Genomic DNA, 21,849 nt, shown 5'->3' with positions numbered 1-21,849 from the left:
TGTTAGAAAAGAGGACGCCACGTATTTAAACCACCATAATGCCGAGCAAGGAAGGATGTCAAATTAATTTCCTTATTCTCCTAATTTTAATCACGAACAATTAACTCCCAAGTTGCACGAAACTATTCGACTGGTCAAGTAAACCTCAATATCAATAAAATTACATACAAAAATAACTATTACAATAAAGTGCGTAATGCCCTATACAAACCTTGCTATGACAGCCATGCTCTGTATGTGGTATGAGGCAAAAGAATGACAGCGTACACCCTGTTCGAAATATCATATTATATTTCAAATTGAGCTAACGGGTAAGTTCCGTAATCTATCCTTGGTGAATCGTCGGTTAGAAGCGATATTTTTACGGTTCCTGAAAATATCGGTTTGAAATGGAACGCTCTGATTTCTTGTTGGTCCTTGGTCTTGTTTTCGTTGGTTCATATTACGTTATAAAATCCATTTTTGTGTTATAGGTACCTATTATTATTTATAATACCAATAATATATAGCTCCATTATAACAAGATCAAGTCCTGGATTTGAATTGCACTTGGATGAAACAATCAAATGATCAAATTTCGCGAACAGGAAAAAACCACGAAAAAATCAAACCAAAACTTCATAACATACCTAGAAACACAGGATTCTCGGATGTCGTAGATTAAACTCAGAATACGTTTAATCCATGACATCCGTAGGAATAACCGAAGTTACCGAAAAAAAGGATCGATCGTTTCGGTTGACATTTACAACCAATTTTTCAGAAACCGTGTTTCATAACCGAACGAAATTTCAGAAATTGTATAGTTATGGAACGGTAACCGGCACAACCGTAGGAACCGGTTAAGTTACGGAACTTACCCTAAGTCACAAATGAATATAATAATAGTTCAGGTAAAGTATTTTGCTACAATATTTACGTGTTGAATTAAGAAAGAAAATTAATTTGTTATAAGAGGTTAAGTTTTTCTAAAATGATAATGACAATATGAATAAGGCAGCGTTAATAAAAATTTATAATATTTAAAGCAGCTATACAATATATAATTAGTCATTTAAAACGCAATTCACTGTGAATCCCCCAATGTCACATTTACGCATAATATGTAATAAAGACAATGTGTGAAGTTTTATAATGGAATTAATATATATGGAGATAAAATGAGTAATTAAAGAAAAGTTAAATTATGATACCAGTTGATCCACATCATCAATCTTGTCAGTACAGTCAGAGCCAACCCTCTGCCAGTGTAACTACAGTGAAGCGGGATTCGGTATGGCCAGTGGTCGATCGGTTGAACCCATGAACTTAATAAATATTCCTGGGGCCGTATTTTTGAAACCATTCGACTTTGATTCGCATACGAACTTAGAGGATTTCGCACGAAAAATCGATATTCGTATTTTCGACCGCTTCGTATGCGAACTTTTTCGCATGCGGTGTCTCGAATGGGTATATACCATTCGAATTTCAAAGTTCGTGTGCGATTCTGCCACTTGTCTTTTTTTTATTTTAAATTTGTGAGTTGGTTAAGTATTTTCGTAGTGTTTTTTTGTTGTTTATTGACAAAAAAAATAACAATAATCAAATGGCAACATTAAACAATCTTGTGCAAAGGAACGTCGTCGATGCACTGAAACTCTAGCAGATAGAAGGAAGATGATGTACTCTTCATTTCTTCGCCCATTTGAAATGTATTCAGATGGTCAATTTAATAAATAATATAGATTAAGCAAGCTTATTACAATGGAATGGATGTGCTCTTTATGTGCTCCAGAGACTGTGTAATCTGTCCGCTACTTTTATCCACAAGGCTTGTGCAGTTTTAGCTAAAAAATCTTGGGTGAATTTGCCCGACTTTAATTCCGGGTGCTCTTCCATAAATGAAATTAGTTCTTTCTTTTGCTCACTCGACACAAAATCACAATATTTTTTATTTTTTGAATCTATCTTAAAAAAAGTCAATTCGAAAAACCCAAGATACGCCATGAAATAAACCTCAAAATTCCCTGATGTTTTTAAACTTAAATTTAAGGTTAGGTTACGTTAAAAGATCTTTATCGTCTTCATCCCGTTTGACATGGCCTCCAATAGCACTCGACTTTGCTACGTTGCCACTACATTTCATGTTCGTATGCGAATGAAATTTCGAATGCTGTTAAAAAATGCACTTTTTAATTCGTGTGCGAATTTTGCCGCTCGACTTTGTTCGCATTCGAAGATTCTCGCATGGTTTCGAAAATACGGCCCCTGGACTGCCAATTCAATGAAAAGTAAATGACCACTACTAGGGGGCGCCGTTTTGCGTACTTGTATCCTTTCGATGTTGGTCATCTGACAAATTTCAGTTGTGCCAATTGTAGGGAAACAAAATTTTTGAGAGTTTATGTTTACAACTACAAAATAGAAAGTTACATTTAGTTAAGAATTTAAGAGAGTTGCCTTAGATCTGTGCTTTTTCTTGTACTTTTTTAAGAATTTCGTTAAAATTTATAAAAGAAAGTAATCCTTACCTAAAATGATAGATGCATGCACTTAGGCAATCCGCTATACTCACAATTGAGAATGATATCTAGAATCAGTCATATCGAGTGATCGTGTCGAGTCGTGAAACACTCGATGAAATAAATACGTTTAAAAAGGGATACTGACACATTATGCAAGTATTAACTAAGGAAGAAAATATATCGTCTGATGCATACGATATACTCAAGCGTGTCGTCAACAAATCGTTAAAAACTAGGCAATCGGCAAGACACTCACCATTGAAAATTTTATTTAGAAGCAGTCATATCGAATAATCGTGTCGAATCGTAATTTTAGAATCCCAATGATGATTTAAACACAATGTCAATAAAAAAAAAAATAGTTCGTGACAGGTCACACATCAAACGTCAGTGTCGTCAACTTCATTACCGATATTTAATATTTCTTTTGTTGGCAACACTAAAAATGTTTATAGTGACCAACATCGAAAGCACACAATCACGCAAAATGGCCGCCCCCTAGTAGTGGTCATTTACTTTTCATTGAATTGGCAGTCCAGGTATATTAATTAAGTTCGTGATTGAACCTCACTGAAGTATGGCAGCAGAACTCGTTATGGCTAGTGGTCGATGGATTGGACCACCTTGGAGTCGTACAGCAGTGAAGTATGACCCACTGCGAGTCAAGGTACTGACCCACAAGGTAGGACACGGCCAGCAGAAGTGAGGATTAAAGAGGAGAGGAAAAAAGAAACTCTCCGCGGAGGGTTTTTTTTCTCCTAAGCTTAGCAACTCTAGCAACCTGCGCAGATCTCTCTGTATGGCGAAATAATTCTAGCAACAGCAAAGCCTCTTGTACAGACACAGCAAAGTAACAGCAATCTTCTTCCCGATAGTTGTCGATGGAGTTGACAGCCCTCTTCCAATGAGTATGAGTTCAGTGAGCCGATGTTAAGGCTGGTGAATGCAATGAGCAGTGAGCACGTGCATCAAATCCTCAAATAAGCATTCCCCTCAAGGACAACACAAATCAAATGGGAAATTCTACTAGTGGCAGCGCCGGTGAGAGTTCCCTTAACTGGGAGCCACAGCTACAATAAACCTAACCTCTTGGCAAAAAAAAATTACCGAACGCTGCTCAAGCACTTTGTAGCACCACTAACTGAACTGAACTAAGATGGCCAAAAACTGTCGAAACTTGCAATTTATAGAGGCGACAAAACTGCCACCAAACCAACACACAGAGGTTCCTATCAATAATCTGACTTGACAATTATTTGTTTGTTAGAAGTCTTAAAAATATTTAAAAAATTCTTCACAGTGGTATGAATTTTTATAAATATTCATGGCAAATAATTATTTTAAGCTTTTGGATAGTTTTATGCAAAAAATTACAAATTTTGGGTACATTTAGATAATCTGAGTTGACAATATCCAACATTGATAAAAATGCTTGTTAATATTTATTGCAAATAATTTATTTTCAAACTTTTGGTTTACTTTAAAACAAAAAAAAAATCAGGAAGACAAATTGAACTAATTTTTATTAAATATAAGAAAATATTAGTAATATTACAAACAAGGCATCTTACATTATTTTAGTCTTCATCAACATATCATTGTCATCTTCATTAGTCTCTAAATCTTGGAGTAATTTTAGTACATCAGAAGATATAGTTTTGCTTCTTTTTTGGCCCTTAACTCAAAGACTGCTTACTATCGGGTTCGAGGAAATTAATAATATGTGCATTACGTCCGTCTTGGTGTCCATTCTAGAAAATTTACGGGTATGGTGTTCCCTTAAATTCTTATAGTCTTTGTTGCGGGCCTCTTGCGATTCCGCAGACATCATTACTAGAAGTATGGCTTCTTTTATTAGTTTTGTTCCATGAAGAAGTAACTTATGGACACTTTGTGGCATATAATACCATTTGTATTTTTCAATATATAACTCTGCTGTGGCAGAACAAAATTTTTCAAATTCTTCTAAATTAATGCTATAACCATTGATAATTGTTTTAAGAATGGTACAAAATCGCCCACTAAGCACCCGATCCACACCCGTAATTTCAGATGCTAATGCTGAATTTTTAAAAAACCTTCTCGCGGTATTACCATCATTGGTGGTACCGAATCCTCGTTTGGATATATCGATCAATAAGCCCATTTCATTACAAAAGCGATCCTGTTTTTTTTTCTATTTTCAATCTCAGATTTTTTTTCCTTTCGCATATGCCATGATTTAATATCTAATCTGTATGAAATATGCGGGAGGCATTCAAAACATTTTATCCAAGCATGTAGGCTTGATAAGCCCAAAGCTATTGGATTAAAGCTGTTTCATTTTTTTTTCTACGAATGGATTCAAGGTCATTCATTTGGAAATTGGTTGCACCACATATATGGCAATTTTGTGCTGCTTTATTTAAAAGCACACTACAAATCTTTCCATCAATCATGGTTAAGGCAAGTTTCTGCTTCACAAAAATTGCGCGCTCTTCTATTTGCACAACTGTTGGGGATAATGTTACAATTTGCTATTTTACTACTACTAGTAGCTAAATAAGTGGTTAGCTGCAATGGAACCACGTATATAACAAATATGTACAAATCATCCAGATCCTCCTGCATACTCGAAAATAGCTGCTTATATTGGCTTGGCTTTGTCCAGAAGCTATCACAGCCCCACTTAAATAGCATGTCCAAGGTTGGAAGCGTATCTATCCCTACACGTACTTGTTTTAAGACCTCGAGTTGTACCGTCACTAAGCGGTATATAGTATGATTTAGTAATGATTACAATTATACCTCTCCAGAGTATTCAGTAATCTTAACTTTATCTGGGTAGCATTGTTTTTTTGCCTCAAGAAGCATATTATAATTCGGGAAAATATCGGATTGATGAGCTTTGCTTATTTGACACATTGAGATATACTGGTATTTTGTTAGTTTCTTAACCACAAAAAAGGCTAATGATTCATCATTTGTCGACTGATAGGCTTTTTTTATCTTTGTAGCTTTTTGTGGAGAAAAATTTGCTACTTGATTTACGAGCCGTGCCGCATCGCGTCTACCGGTAGATCTTAAACTTATTTTAGCTACCAGAATAATCTTATCATTAGTATGCGATTCCAACAATGGTTTTAATTTTCTTTTTCAAGATAAATCGCTACTTTCATTAAATACCTTTTTGGGGCGATCACTGATTTTTCGATCTTGATCATTATTTTCTTCTATAAAGTTAATTTTAGCACTTAACCACTGACTATTTTTATTTAAAAACTGTGGCAATATATATTGACAGTCAGTCAACCATACTTTAAGTTTTTTACAAAATTCAACCATTTGCACTTTTACACGAATTTGTCCATCCGGGTCTTCGAAACCACTCATTAAATGATCACAAACTCTGGACAATCGCCTCGATGAATTTAGCTCATTTCGCCAAACATCAAAAAGTTCTCTTCTTGAAAATCCGTTGTTTCTAAAAATAATAAAAAAAAAAATAATGTAAGAAAATATTTTTTGTTCTTGAAAATAAAAAAAAACTTAAAAGCTTTTATTTAAATACTCTAAAATAAATTTTCAAGTCAATCCGTTATTTTCTTTCATTACATAATTTTATATAATATAAAAGCTTGTCGCGAGATTTTCCTGTTTAAATAAATTATGTCGTAGTCATATCGTGAAAACCTATCCTTTGATGTAAAGTCTACTCACAGATGAAAAGCCGGGCATGTCCGCGTTTCCAAGCATATCCCGTTTTAATTCCGCTTACACAAACACACAAACCGTGTTATATGTGTACCGTGTTACACAAACACGGTGAGTTAAATAAAAGCTTGTAAAAAGTTGGTTACATGTCAACTGAGAATTTTAATAGGAACCCTGAAAATATACACATCAAGGGACAGCCAAAACCTCGCACATTCCATTGAACGAACATCTCTGAGAAATCTAACGGGACCGCCCAAATAACATGTGATAAAGAATCGGCAGAGACAACCAAAGAGACGTGCAACTAAATAGAAATTTTTATCCTATTGTTGTTGCTCTCTTTAATCTGTATATATTGTATTTGGTTGTCTCTCTCTTACCTTATAAAAGGTGAGCTAAGGTGGCGCCACAATACTAATCTTTCGCAATGCTAAATGTATTTAGTTATCAGAGCAGTCAAGAGAAAACATTCTTCCATCTCCGTCTAAATGAATGCGAAAATACGGGATAGCTTGTGTCCAATTCTCTAGTATTTCTAAAATTATAATTAAGTACGGCAACAGTGCAATCCTTGCTCAACAGGAACACGTGAATTTAAATATGGCTGAATAGTTGTTGTTGCTGATTTTTTTGTCTTGTTTTACATCATTAGTTGAGATTTTGGACGAGTGCTTAAATTTTACGTATTTTATTACCTACCGGATTTAGGTGAACTTGGTTACAGTAGTTAGTAGTTGTAGTTTTTTGTAGGATACAGATTTTAGTGTTTTGATTTGTATTAGGAACAGAAATATGTTCATTAAGGTAACTGTTAAGGCTGTAGTTAAAATAGTTATTCCATGGAGTGTTACACCAAAGGATATATTTTTTGGAATATTATTATAGTAATGTGATAATTAAAATGTTTCTATATTTCAATTGCATTTATGTATATGCATCTTGCTGTTACCATCTTAAATTATAAATTATGAAAATAATTAAGAAAATGAATGCACATATTATAGTTATACCATATACTGAAAATACAATACAAAATGTTTCAGAATTATATTTAGTTTATTTAGTTCCCCAATTTAAATTTTGATTGCATTGTTTTAATTAAAGTCTGCCATTGTTCTGAGCAATTAAAAACATATCAATAACTTTTTATTTGTTTTAATTAAAATCAGCCGTTCTGTCTCAGAACATAATTATGATGTTCTGACTTCTGAGACATAACGGCTGATTTTAATTAAAATAAATAATTAAAAGCTTAATAGCCGAGGTTTGAATTATGGCGGCAAACGGTATCTGCGCCATCTACGTTTACCTTTCACGAAGAGAGACAAAGATGGAAAATAATCGGATATTTTATTAGCGCACAGTTACGCGTCTCTTTGGTTGTCTCTGGAATCGGTTCCACACATCGCTACACAAGACATCCCCACCCCTAAGACTTCAGAGCATCACTTGGCAACGTTGCAAAAAGTACTGCGCCATATGGCCCAGTTGACAAAACCCAGTCACGTGATCCAATTACGCTCGATAAATGCCGTAGTCTCATGACCACGACTCACCGGGTCGAAGCCAGTCCGATACTCAAGCGAACAGAGAAACAGGCGTTGAAATGTCAAGACGAAACGTCAAGGATAAAATCAAAAGTCAAAACATTGGACAACAAGAGAAAATATCACCTTGAGAGATTAAATCCTATAAAACAAAGTAAAGGAAGAATGCTAAGGGGTAAGCAAACAGTTCTAATAACATTATGCCCCATAAAATCGGTATAGGAATTCTGACAATGAAATTTCCCTTTTAGAAAGCAAGCAGGGTATGACCAATGAATCGCCCAGGATCAAATGGTCACAACCGCCCATTTTACATAAGATAATCTCTCATCTGATACCATACATAATATGATGAATCAGTACAACAGATTTGACTTAAACCGAGATTACACAGCACCAGAACCAAACAGACGGAATACGTTACAGGGTGCAAGGCCAGGTAGAAGGGATTTGTAAGGGCAAGTCTGGGAAATGCATAGTCTTAGGGAAAAGTCTCATATCACCACTATAATAATCCATGAAATAAAATTTAGCAATAAGATGATGTTGTAAGAAGCAGTCCTATTGTGTCCCATATGTTTAGTCCCACAGGTTCAATTCTGTAGCTTCAAGGAAGTCCAGGATTGTGCCCAGTGGTAGATTTCTTATACCCTCTGGTGCGGGTTTCTCTTCCCCCAGGAATGTTGCCCTGGTTTGATTAAATGCTTCACAGAAGCACAGTATGTGAAGAGTTGTTTCGTCCTCCTCATTGCATCCCCTACATAGCGAGGTAACTGATTTCCCTAGCGTATGCAGGTGTTTCCTGCTGGGTGCATGGCCTGTAAGTAGCCCTGCGACCCTTCGCAGTTGATGTCTGGAGAGGCCCAGTATGTTCTCACCCTTCTTGAAGGGTGGGCTGCCTATAAGTTGTTTGGATTGTTCCATTTTTGGCAGCTGCTCCCAGTAGAATTTGTTCTGGTTTGTTAGCCAGTTGCCGATTTCCCTCTTCCAGGTCTTATCGCTGACATAACATGTTGGTTCAGGGCCTACCAGGCTGTTGCTGGCTCCCTGGGTTGCAAGTTGGATAGCCCTTCTTGCAGCCTTATTGTTGCCCATATTCTCTGCTAGGATTATCTCTGGCCTATTTTGCGCTTCGGCGAGGTTCCTGAGATCCTCCCAGCAGCTTTGCACAGTCCTTGACTTAGTCTCGAACTGTTGTAGTGCAAGTGTTGCAGCCTGGTCTCCTGCGAAAATTGCTAAGGTTTTGCCTCTTGGCAGCCCTTCTCTCATCAGTTGGACACAGGTTTGAATTCCTATTATGCTTGCCTGTAAATTTGTTGTTTCGAGGCCCAGGTTTAGCATAAGTTGTCGGCCCTGTTGTTCGTCCTCCACCATGCCCACAGCTACCCCGATCTTGGTTCGTTTGGTTGCCGTGTGCCATACTGAGTAACCTCTTTGCCTGAGCCTGTTCGCTTCTGCGTCCAGTGGTCCCCTTTTTTCTTTGATGATAAAAGGTTTGTCTAGGTATGTGACCTTGGTTCTGTCTGTTCTTAGGGCCAGGCGCCCAAGGTCCTGTATCTTGTCAAATAGGGCATTGTGCCCATCTTTCGATAGGATTGTTGCGCCATTTGACAGCAGTCTTTTCGCCCCCGTTATAGCTTCAGCCCGTACCACTAAGTGTAGCGGGCTTAGTCCTATCAGGTTCTCTAGGGCAGCAGTCGGCGTTGTTGACATCGCTCCTGTTATGCCCAGACATGCTATTCGTTGTGTTTTGTTGAGTATCTGTATTACAGTCCTCTTTTCTGCCGCATGCCACCATATAGGTGCTGCGTATGTAATGATGGGTCTAACCATTGTCGTGTACATCCAATGTACCATTTTTGGTGACAGTCCCCATGATCTACCGAAAATTCTCTTGCAGTACATAAGAGTTTTCGTGGCTTTATTTGTAGCCTGGATTACATGTTTCTTGAAGCTGAGTTTTTTATCCAGGGTTATACCTAGATATTTGACCTCGTCTTCAAGTCGCAGATTTTCTCCATAAAATTTTATGTTTCTAATGGGCTCTAGTTTCTTTCTTTTGGTAAAGGAAACCAGAGTAGTTTTTGTGGGATTTACCCTTAGTTGTTCTTCCTCACACCAGTGCTCGACAGTAGTCAGGGCTCTTTGCATTTTTTCGAATACATAAGCCTGACTACCCCCTCGTGTAAGGATGACTATATCGTCAGCATATCCTATAGCAAGGATAAGCTGCCTCTCCAGTCGTATCAGCAAGCTGTCCGATACAAGGTTCCACAGCAGCGGTGACAGTACGCCCCCTTGCGGTGTTCCCCTGCACACTTTGGCCTTAACCGTTGTGCTGTTGAGATTTGCTGCTACTTTCCTATGATTTAGCATTTGGGTTATCCAGCCGCTAATCATGGGATGTATTCCTCGTGCTGCTATCGCACGGTTGATTGAGTCATATGATGTATTGTCGAATGCTCCCTCAATATCTAAGAAAGCTCCTAGGGCGATCTCTTTATTGTTCAGAGATTGTTCGACCCTCTGGGTTATCTCGTGAATCGCTGATTCACAAGATTTACCTGTTTGGTAGGCATACTGGTGTCGATGTAGAGGGTTGACCCGTAATACATTGTCCCTGATATGCCTTTCTATGAGCTTTTCCTCTGTTTTTAGGAGGAATGATGTAAGGCAGATTGGTCGGAAGGATTTAGGTTTCGCATAGGAGTCGCGTCCCGTCTTTGGTAGAAATACTACTTTTGCTTCCCTCCAACTCTCTGGTATATGCGCCGTGGCTAGACTTGCCCGCATTATTTTACATAGTGCAGGCAGCAGCAGTTCGCTACCCCGCTGTAGCATGACTGGCATTATGCCATCCATTCCGGGAGATTTAAATGGTTTGAAGGAATTTATCGCCCATTTAACCTTCTCGTAGGTTACTACCTTTTTCGCTAGTTCCCAGTGTTCCCTTTTGCCCCTGTTCGGAATAATAGGAGTTGAGTCCTGGGTATGTTCTGGTTGGCGGAGAATTTTCGATCCCGGAAAGTGCGTGTTCAGCATTAAGCCAAGCGTTTCTTCCTCGGTTGTCGTATATTCTCCATCGGGTTTTAGACAAGAGCCTAGGGTTTGTCGTGGCCCTTTGGATATTGCCTTGTGGAGTCTAGCATATGCTGGTGTCTCTGTTAGGTCCCGGCATAGCTTCCTCCACCCTTCTTTCTTTGCTCTTTTTATAGCATCATTGTACCTGGTTAAGTGTTGTCTGTATAGATTCCACTCGCCAGTTCTTTTGGCTCTGTTAAAAAGCTTTCTTACTGTCTTCCTTAGCTCGCCCAATTCTTGGTTCCACCATGAGGTGTTCCCTGCTTGACGCGGTTTGCTTAGTGGACATGAGTTTTCAAAAGCAACTTTAATAGCCTCAGTGATTGACTCTGTCAGCACTTCCAGCTCTACATTGTCTTTTGCCTCCGTTGGACAGTTTTCCAGTTCGCGTCCTAGTATCTCATTGAAGAGGTCCCAGTCCATTTTCCTGGCGTTCCTGTAGGTCTCCGGATTTGTATCCATAGATTCTAGATCGAATCTTATGTACCTGTGATCCGACAAACTTGGTTCGTCAGATACATGCCATTTTTTAACGAGGTCGCAGATGCGTCCCTTGCCAATGGTTAGATCAATTACTCTGCGGAGTATGTTGACGAAGGTCGGTTCCTCCCCCACATTAAGTATATTTAGACCGGAGGCAGCACAGTAATTTAATAATGATTCGCCTCGTTTGTTTGTTCCAGTGCTTCCCCAGATAGTGTGGTGAGCATTGGCGTCACAGCCTATTATAAGGTTTTCCAATCTTTGATGGTCTATCAACCTCCGAACTGTTGTCGGAGGTGGTTCCCCTTGTTGATCGTGCGGAAAGTATGCTGATACTATTATTGTATCGTAGCTCCTCTCCGCTGTTTTGATTTGTACTTTGACCGCCGCTGTGTCCCTGTCACAAAACTCCCACAGCGGTGTGGCCTCTATATCTTTTCTTATAAAGATACAGCTTCTTAGGTTAGGTCCCTCTTTTGGGTCTGACACTAGTCTCCCGTTGAGGTTTCCTAGTCCCCTTATCTGGCCCCTATAAGTATAAGGTTCCTGAATCAGGGCTATCTGAATATTGTTGTCGGCTATGCATTTTTGTAAGGCCGCAGTGGCTGCTTTGCAGTGGTGGAGGTTAATTTGTATCAGCCTCGCACCCATTGCGGAGAGCGATTTTAGGAAGAAGATGTTATGACAAAAGTCAATTTTTATGGCCTTACTTCTAAAAGTCTTAAGACAGAATTGACCCGTTACAAGCGATCAGAATTTATAGCATCACAATTAAAGTTTCTACACATAAAAAAATTGGAGCATTTAAAATCATATTATATCTACCCTTATTGCAAAACATGGTTTGTGTGTAGCCTGCAAACGAGGAATGTGGAAAGATCTTGTGCTATAAGAAATAATAATAATAATAAACGGCTTTTTATTAAACTCGGCGAAGGGTAGTCAAGGCTGTTTGCTTAACCGAGCATATAGAAATTAGCAACACATAACATTATAAATTACATGGTGTAAATAGCCCTAATTAGTAACAATAATTATGATAATGAGAAATTCACAAAATTCAATCCAAAAAGAATTAAAAGCTCGAAACCCTGGTATAAAACTATATTTACCCAACATAAAGCCTTTTATGTTTTTCTTAAAACTCGATAAACTACAATTTTGAAGTTTATTATGCAATAAATTGCTATATACTTTAGAAGCAACAAACAAAAAGCTACGTCGAAACGTAGCTGTGCGATGCTTTGACATTTTTAAAAGGGTATTTTGGCGCGTGATACGATCGTGAGTGGAGAATCTAAAAAATAAACGCTTTCTAAGATACTCAGGCGGTGGTCTTCTTCTCTAGTGGAGCACTAGAGAAAATTCCGTGAAGAGCACATGCGAAGTGTGCCGTCTCTCGATCCTGCATATTTAACCACAGGTAACTTGTATCTGACGTAATCACGGGCCCTTAAATTATAAAGAAAACGTATACATGAATTCTGCAACCGTTGTAATCTTTTTTTTTATGTTACATTCAGAACTAGGCCATACACAAAATGACAATATGCAGTATGAGAGAGAACCAAGGTTTCGCACAAAACCCTTCTCAACGACAATTCGAGTATACCTATTTTTACTTTTGTACAGATTCCGCAATTACATATATGACCTTTGAAGGACCCTTGCCAATTGGCTGCGAAATCGTAACTTAGAATCAATAATAATGACGAGATTCTTACATTCAGTCACGATCGGAATTGGAGTTTGGGATACATCAAAATCCAAATGATTCATTGCCCAGCCATGATCAGGACCAAAGTATATTACGACTGACTTCGACGGATTCAGTCGTAACCCAATATTTTTATAATATTCAGCTACCAACTCTTAAACACTCATTAAATCGAAGAACAGCTTCGCCTGTATTTGTTTTTGAAAAACTGGTATATATTTAGGTGTCATCCACGTATCGTTGAATTATACAATTATTGACAATAGAATCCATGTCACACCTATAAATAACAAAGCGCAAGGGTCCCAAAATTGATCCCTGTGGCACGCCTTTAGTCAAAGGCCTCAAAGATGATTCCCCATCCTCAAAAAGCACTGACTGAATTCTACCTAATAGACGAATGGACGAAAGAGATAATCCCAAAGAACTCAACTTAGCGCATAGAAGGTTGTGATCTATCGTGTCAAAAGTCTTGCTGTAATCAAGCAGAACCAGTGCTGTAGTATTACCCTTATCAGCTGCTTCATAAATGTCTCTGCTTAGAACATTGAAAGGCATTGAAGGGCCTTTTAATGTTCTAAGGTCGTCTGGGACACGCAATAAAATATATGTTGTACTATAGCCTTTACGAAAGGCTGATTGGTTAGAACTAAGGAGAGATTGGTGTTTTAGATAAGTAGTCACTTGAGCGTAAATTAATTTTTCCAGGATCTTAGAACCAGGTAACAAACTTATATGTCGTAAGTTGGAAAACGTTAATAGTTTATTATTTTTGGGCAAATGAGTTTCACAGAACAGGGAATCGGTCACACAGAAGGCATTCCTTAAAAAGATGTGCAACAAAGTTTAATCATTTGGATCGTTATACTATCAGACCCATAGGCATTTCATTTAATAGTAGATATTGCGTTTAATAAATCAATTTCTAAACACGGCGTAAACTGAAAACTGCTTATCGGATGTACCTGTTTATATTTATTTATACAGGGTGTTTCGCGTTTAAATTTAGAAAAAATATTAATTACCTAAATAGGATCTGATGCATTTATTTTTACCTTTTGTATATGATACCATCACAACTATTGTTCAAAATGTCTTCCTCCAACCTCAATACACCGATTTAAACGCCGCACATGATTTCGGCGGACTACACTAAAAATTTGATCCTCGTTTTGAATGATTTCAAATGCTGCTGTTATTTGTCCAATTAAGTCTAGCTCTGATTCTACTGGAGTTTCGTAGACTAAAGACTTTACATGTCCCCGCAAGAAAAAATCGAGCGACGTTAAATCGGGTGACCTAGGAGGCCAAGAAACTGCTCCACTTCTGGCAATCCAACGGTGCCCAAACCGCTGAGCCAAATACTCGCGTACTTGTACAGCAAAGTGAGCCGGCGCTATCATGCTGAAACCACATTTGCTGTCTAACGTTTAGTGGAACATTTTCAAGGAGTTCTGGGAGAACTTCCTCCAAGAAACGCAGATAAATAGGTCCCTTAACCGTTCCGGTAGAAGGTATGGCCCAATTAAATAATCATCAACAATGCCTGCCCATACGTTGACAGACCAACGATTCAGTTTTTTCTTGGAAAAATTGCATAGGGATTTTCTTCGTCCCAAACATGGCTACTCCTACTATTAAAAATACCGTCTCTTGTGAAAGAGGCTTCATCGGTCCACAAAACATATCGTAAAAAATTTGGTTGTGCAATGATGTGAACCAGAAGCCATCGACAAAATTGAACTCTAGGATGATAATCGGCTGCAGTCATACCTTGAACTTTCTGAAAGTGGTAAGGATGGAGTTGTTGTTCGTGTAGGACCCGCCAGACAGAAGCGTTACTCGTATTTATATTCTTAGCGACATCACGTGTGCTATTTGATGGTTCATCGGCAACTCGCTGAAGCACCTCTTCTTCAAATTCGACCGTTCTTACGGTTCGAGCAACATCAGTATCATGCATCTTGGTCTTAAGCATGCCTGTCTCAACGAGCCGCCGATGAACCGCAATAAACTTTTTGTATCCAGGATGCTGTCGTTCGGGATAACGTTCATGATACAACCGCGATGCTGCTCGTGCATTGCAGTTTGTTGCTCCGTATGCCAAAATGCATATCCACCAATTCTTGATTGGTAAAGTTTTCCATTAGCAATAAGTGTTTAAAAATTGTAAGCTATAAAATTTTTAAACAAGACATTGAGAATTGACATTGATAAGCGTTGATTTTAAACAATTGTTGTTATGGTATCATGTACAAAAGGTAAAAATAAATGCAGCAGATCCTATTTAGGTAATTAATGTTTTTTAGAAATTTTAACGCGTCTTAGGGCCGTAGTGGCATAGTGACTATAGTTAAACCTATACTCAAATAGATTCTTTTATTGCACTGAACATCCCCCAGAAGTTTGATCCCATAGTCCTGAAACACCCTGTACAAACGTCAGTGATATCTATCGCTAAAGCATCAACCGATTCTATAAAAAAATGTTTATATCTTCGGGATTCCTTAAATGATTTGGTATTATTATATTGTGTTTTCGGTAACCATAAATATTAAGATTATCTAGAGCTTTCCATGTATCTTTACTATTATTTCGCGATACAAATTGTAAATAGGCCTTTTTCTCTTTTCGAACAGCATTTGTAAAATAGTTCCTGATGTCTTTATAAGCTTGCCAATACTTAATTTTTTTCGCTTATCTTTGGACAATGTTTTATTTCGCTCCCTTTTCAAAATTTTAAATACATCCCTAAACCATAGTGCCTTTGGTTTTTTTACACATACCTTTTGAATTAAATAAGGCCATAATTTTGTCTGTCATAAACTGTGCTTTTTCATTTATACAAGCAAGATGGGGTATCCATTTTGTTTACAAATAATTTAAAACGACCTTTCGATTGGTAAGTAAGGCGAAAATGATCAGAACGACTTCTTGAACCATTTTAAGCATAAATGAACATAAAAACATTGTTCTATGACAAGTCCACTCATACTGGACAGAAACTTCACTCTAAGTCCAACTATCCAGCTTCTATCAAAGGAACATCGTTAAAACATTTTATCAGAGACTTTAAACTTAGAAAATACTAGAAGACGGTTTTAAAGAAACTTATTAAAAGCAGAGTGAGATTTATGAGAAATAGGAACTGAGAACGAAGATCAGGGGCATTGCCCGATAAACAACATTAGGACTGAATCATATCATATCAAAGATCAACCCCGAGGGCCTGAAAGACAAAAGGAAGATCGGAAATGGAGGAGATATTTAAATCAGGGATTAACCAGAACGTCATGTTTGGTCAAATTGTCACAACATCTTTGTCTGGAGACAAGATTCTCCATAGGGTGCAGCACTGTAGAAAGAATCCAGGAATTTTTAGCCAAACAGGTCTAGATATTCCCATTGTATGGCCATAACTAACGATTGCTATTAAATATGATGAAGCACATTCGCGCTTTTTAGTTAGTAAGATATTTCTTTAATTAATCCACAAATATCACAGTGCTTAATTCCTAATTATTAAGACTCCAAAAGGCATATAGATCCTGTTAAAGATATAAGATTACTTAGAGAACTAGAACCTACAACTAAATATGAAATATTAATATATTTTAAAATCCAATTTCCATAAATTTAAAATATAACTTTGATAAAACTTTTGACCTACACTCGGAAAGACTCTCCGTGGCTTTCACCTCTGGAGTTCTGTATGTTAGAGCAAAAACACTTTCAGATTAAGAAAAATGTCTTAAGGAGCAGACCATTTTCCACCAACCTGTCATCATGACCATACACGCCTTTTCGTCTGTTTCACTAAGACTTAAGATGTTTTTGGCATATAAATAAGGACATAGGCATAAAATAATAACACTTAAGCGTTGTACATAAAATAGCGTAGTCTACACTATCGAATTACCTTAACTTGGTAAACCTGCCGTTGAGGAATATAAGTTGTTATTTTGCTAGTACATAGCACCCTCAATATCTGGTAAAAATCATCATTACCAGATATTGAACCATTCCCACAACTATAGTATATAAGCATGTACAAAGTTATTTATTTTATAAAGGATAATGATTGGAGTGTTAATATTCTTTCTAAAAAGATTAAGACACTGCAAGTCCGATAGAAGCTGCTTCTTCATTGCTTACTGCCATATAAAATAGGATTATTTCCGAGTGTCTACCACACCTCATGGTGGATGGATACGATCTCGTGAAAAAATTAAGAAGAAAGAAGGGTACTTAAATGTACTATATGATTTTTTATTGTATTCTTTAACACACCCCTAATTTGATTTCACGAAATAAATTCTCATCCGATAGAAATTTGATTCTCGTACCTTACGAGGTAGAATCGTTTTGCTAAAATTATATAAAAATAAACCTTCGATTCAAAAAGCTTTTCGAACCAGAAACCTAAATCACTTTTTATTACTAGTTCCGCAGTTCACTTAACTAATATAAACACCAATTATCATTTTATACGCTTTCCCGTTTTAGTACAGCAATATTCATTCGCATATGCACTCATTCACTTGTAATGAAAGTGTGTGTATGTGTGAGATTGTTTGCTTGCACAATTAACAAAAAAAAAGAATCAATTGAGGGAAAATCTAGGCTGTTTATTTATCATGCATTACCAAGTGGCTATAAAATTATATAGTAATACCTAATTTAAAGACTTGAGAGTAGTACAGTCAAACTTTATTTTAAAGCACTAAACAAGATTTCTAACGTAACATATTATCGACAGTTGCCAATCACTCCTTTCGATTTTTTCTAGACCGTAATTCTAGTCACCCTCTAGAACTTAATAAGTTTTTGTTTTAATTATTTTGGCAACTTTCATTTTGGGTATCAACAGTCTCTGGCTACTTTATATTATATTGGAACTTGTGTTTTTGCATTACCTCTCATATTGTCGGCATTTTCAAGTAAAAGAACTTGAAACAGATTTAATCTTTGGTCCAGATAGACCAGCCTCTGATTCTACAAAAGTATAGTATGAAATTGATCCAGTGATTATTTCCTTAGACGTAGGTCCTGGTTCTATCATTGTTTCAGACATCAAATTAATCTTTATTTTCCTTGATTAGACAATCAAGATAATAAATTATACGTTTTTTGAATCTGCCTTTAGAGTTAGCAGCAGTCAGGTATCAATTCCAGGAAGTTGCCTAATGCACAGATTTCCAGGCCACTTTATTTTGATGGATTGAAAGGAAGCAATATGCAAGTGTAAAATCTAATAGAATATGTTATAAGAAGTTATATGTCTTGTCTTATCTTTATATTGGTGACAGTGGGCTGCCGAAGGGGCTGTTATGCACATGGGTCTCCTAATGGACCAGAGGCCAGTAGCTTCAGAAAAACCAACCACTCTGGTTTAAAGGACTTAATGTCGCTTGGTGAACTTACAGTTAACTTGAAACTAGAACGCGTGAGTGCTAGCCTATGGAGAGTCCACTTGTCCAACAAATCCAACTTCATGGATGGAAGAGTTACACATTTGGCTTTACCGATTGTAGGTTCGGGTTTATCGCAGATACTAGACTAGCGGGAAAGTCTGCTTTCTTATTTACTGCATAGCCTAAGTGACCAGGTACCCAGACAAGCTGAATCCTGCAGGCTGCCTTCACCAACTGGTGGGACCTCTCTAGGACCTTAAGCACCAGTAGGAACTTGGAGCTCACTTTTTTGGCCGTAATAGTCTTAATGGCAGCCCTGCTATGCGAGCAGGTTGATACGAATACAGGATTGCTATGAATTTAATACAGCTGGAAAAATGATGTGTTCTTTCAGCGAGTATGCCTCTGTGTTATGTGGGGCCCCAACACAGAATCCTCAACAAGTTCTGTTATTCATTCTGGAGTCATCTGTATCGCAGATGGTCTCCCAGTTTAGCAAAGAAGTCCCATTGGAGTCTTTCCACCGCTCTCTGCCTGTAATAAGGGTCTCAATACCCTTACAATTCACTCTCTCAGGTGCCATATAGGCAGCACCCATCACGAGATGACTTTTTTGTACGGCAAGATTTTTGCATGACCTGCCTTTATATTTAATACTTTTTCTTGTATTTTCTAACCTTATGAAGTACCTGTATATCCAGTGTCTTTATATCGTTATTTTTATTTCTACTTATCCCCCATATGTGTTTACCTTCAAAAAATTCAAGAGGAGGCATTGTGTCACCCGCATCATTAATTGATGCTTAATAAGCCTTACTGTCTTTATTGTGGCCGGGTTATAATAAAAACTAGGATGGATGACTCAGAAAATTCGTTTGAGTCCTCGATACGACTAAAGAATATATCAGTTCTTTACCACAATACTTATTACAAAGTTCGTTATCAAATTTTAGTTGATCAACAAAGTTGCTCTTCTCTGGTAGATCTTGTGTAACTAATCTTTGCTCTACTTCCTATGGATTTTTTAAACTTCTTAATGAAAGAAGTCCACTAGATGCTAATATTAATGACTTTATCAAAACCTTTGACCAAATTGATCATTTTATATTACTACAAAAACTCGCTTTTTGGATATCCACACACTTTGATAAAATTGCTCCACTCATATCTTATAGATCGAAGGAAATTTATAGAAATTCATGTTTTTAAATCAGACAGCTTTATTCCAACTTCTGGTGTACCGCAGGGACTTATTGTTATACTATTTGTTTATGATCTGATAATCTTGTAAATAATATTCCCCGACAGAGGTTGGCTTAGACTGATATTTTTTGATCGCCACTGTTGAGTACTGTAATTTTTTGCAGCAGAGTCTTAACTTTGTAACGGACTGGCGTACAACTAACCAACTTAAATTGAATTGAATTTATAAGACTATAGGTAGCCAAAGGTGCTGTTATATGCATTCATGTCTCCTATTGGACCCGTCGTGTCTCACCGAGGGTTCCCACTCCCAGAGGCCAATAGCCTTGTAAAAATCAATGAGACACTCTGGTTTGAAAGACTTAATGTCGCTGGGTAAACAGTAAGTGTTACCCAGATGTTTGAACCTATCGCGAGTCAGTGCTAGCCACTCCCCGATAACATAGTCTGTAGTTTTATCCTCTTCCCAACACTTTCGGCGTTCCGGATTGTCCACAATACCTATTGTGTAAAGATGATGATATAAGACCTGAGGGTCCACTTGTCCAGCATATTATTTAATACAACAGCTACACATTTGGTTATACTGATTATAGATTCGGGGCCTGCTGGCCGTTTTGCAGATCCTTCTCTAGCAAGGGAGTTCGCTTCCTCGTTTCCAGCATAGCCTGAGTGGCCAGGCAACCCTGCAGCTTACCTTCACCAGTTCCGCCAGGACCTCTATGCACTTTAGTACGAGCTTGAAGCGCAACTTTTCGGCCTTAATGGCTGCTCTACAGTACTAGTAAATTGATATAACTCTATTGCGGTGTCATTGCCTCTAATTGCACCACAAAGTCCAGGGGTGGAAGGTTTAACAGACGCAAGCGCTCTAGTTGGGGCTGTTCGCATGGAACCCGTTATGCTTAGGCATGCAACCAGCTTAGCTTAAATGTAGCAAAATACTGTGTTCTAGGACTAAGATAGCTGTGTATTATGGGTTTAAAATTGGTAAAGTTTCACTTGAGAAAAAGACTGAAATTTCAGATTATTTTCTCAAATTATATCCAGGAAGTTATCTCAGAAACCACCAGAATGTTAGTCTTTGTGATAAGGACCTTTCAGCCATTAAAATTCTCTTTTATAGTTTTATTGCTTAAATATGGTTCTATTATTTGAAATCCTTAAAATCAATTTCATACCAGTGCTTTAGAAGGGGTTCAGAGCATTTCTTAAGCATTTGCCTTACCGGGAAGATGGAACTTACTCAAAGCAGGTCATTCTTCATTGATCAGGCTGTTGCAGTGTTAAATCTCCCGCTACACGTAAAATGCTTCACTCAGTCAGTTTTTTGTGTCTCAAAGACTTACCAACGTATTACATATTGTGAGGTTCATTTCAATTTGACTGGTCTCTTAAATTAGATGATACAAGAACAAATTGGCAACTTTTCTGTTAATGCTGGTCTATAAGCAAGAACTGACAGATGAAATGCAATATGCCACACGTCATGGCCTTTCCTAAGTTAAATTTGGATCGAGCACTAATTAGTAAAGGAGAAAGTGGAAGAAGGGCCATGGTTCGTTACATTTGTTATTCCAATATACCTTGATTTCCGTACCCCAGACCTGTGATGGGTGTCACTGCGATGATTCCGGAATAACGAAGAACAGATATTCGCAATGTTTCCAATATCCTTATAATAATTTACAAGTCTTGCTTAACACGTCTTTTATTTTTACTCTCTGTATTCTTCTTTTGGATAGGACTCGAGTCACTTTATCTGATTCCGGTATTTTCCAGTTTATTCAGTAAGTTTATATGGGGTGCAGTATCAAATGCACGAGCAGAATCTACAAAAATTGCCAGTGCTATAAGTTTCCTATTAAGTTATTCACTATACAGCGCATCCGTAAAGTAGCGGATAAATTCAATAAAAATGAAATGGACCGTTTCTGAAAAAATGCTTGAACCCGTCGATTTTAATATTTGGCTTAGGGTTTTTCTACGTGGAATATCATCAATATGTTTTTTAAATAGAAACCACCATTTTTTATTGCAGAATCAGAAAGAACACATTTTTTACACAGGATATGGTACAAATGAATAGTAGTTACATAAGCAATTTTGAACGAAAAATGATAATAAAATGTAAAATTAAGGAAATATCTATCTAAATTAAATGTTCGAATTGAGTACCGTTAACAACCTGACAATAACCA

At 37.5% G+C, this 21,849-nt stretch overlaps 2 protein-coding genes across 4 annotated transcripts in view; both read left to right on the top strand.

The window, feature by feature from the left end:
* The window catches only part of LOC126737850 (zinc finger CCHC domain-containing protein 10-like), a 621,641-nt gene that overhangs the window by 550,191 nt on the left and 49,601 nt on the right, over positions 1-21,849 (top strand). The window lies entirely within an intron of this gene.
* LOC126737853 (uncharacterized) overlaps positions 1-21,849 on the top strand; it is a 123,353-nt gene that overhangs the window by 88,723 nt on the left and 12,781 nt on the right. Inside the window, exons 1-2 of one of the 3 annotated variants that reach the window (XM_050442925.1) lie at positions 7,815-7,925; positions 8,002-8,189. The exons of 1 other annotated variant lie outside the window; for it this stretch is intronic. In XM_050442925.1, the coding sequence (XP_050298882.1) occupies positions 8,099-8,189 (91 nt within the window). In that variant the 5' untranslated portion in view covers positions 7,815-7,925; positions 8,002-8,098. Of the gene's footprint in view, positions 1-7,814; positions 7,926-8,001; positions 8,190-21,849 lie in introns of those variants that run through there. One more of the 3 variants, XM_050442923.1, reaches the window with a different exon arrangement.

This window comes from Anthonomus grandis, chromosome 6 (genome assembly GCF_022605725.1).
Source record: "Anthonomus grandis grandis chromosome 6, icAntGran1.3, whole genome shotgun sequence".
Lineage (NCBI taxonomy): Eukaryota > Metazoa > Arthropoda > Insecta > Coleoptera > Curculionidae > Anthonomus > Anthonomus grandis.
This window is presented reverse-complemented; position numbering and strand designations above follow the sequence as displayed.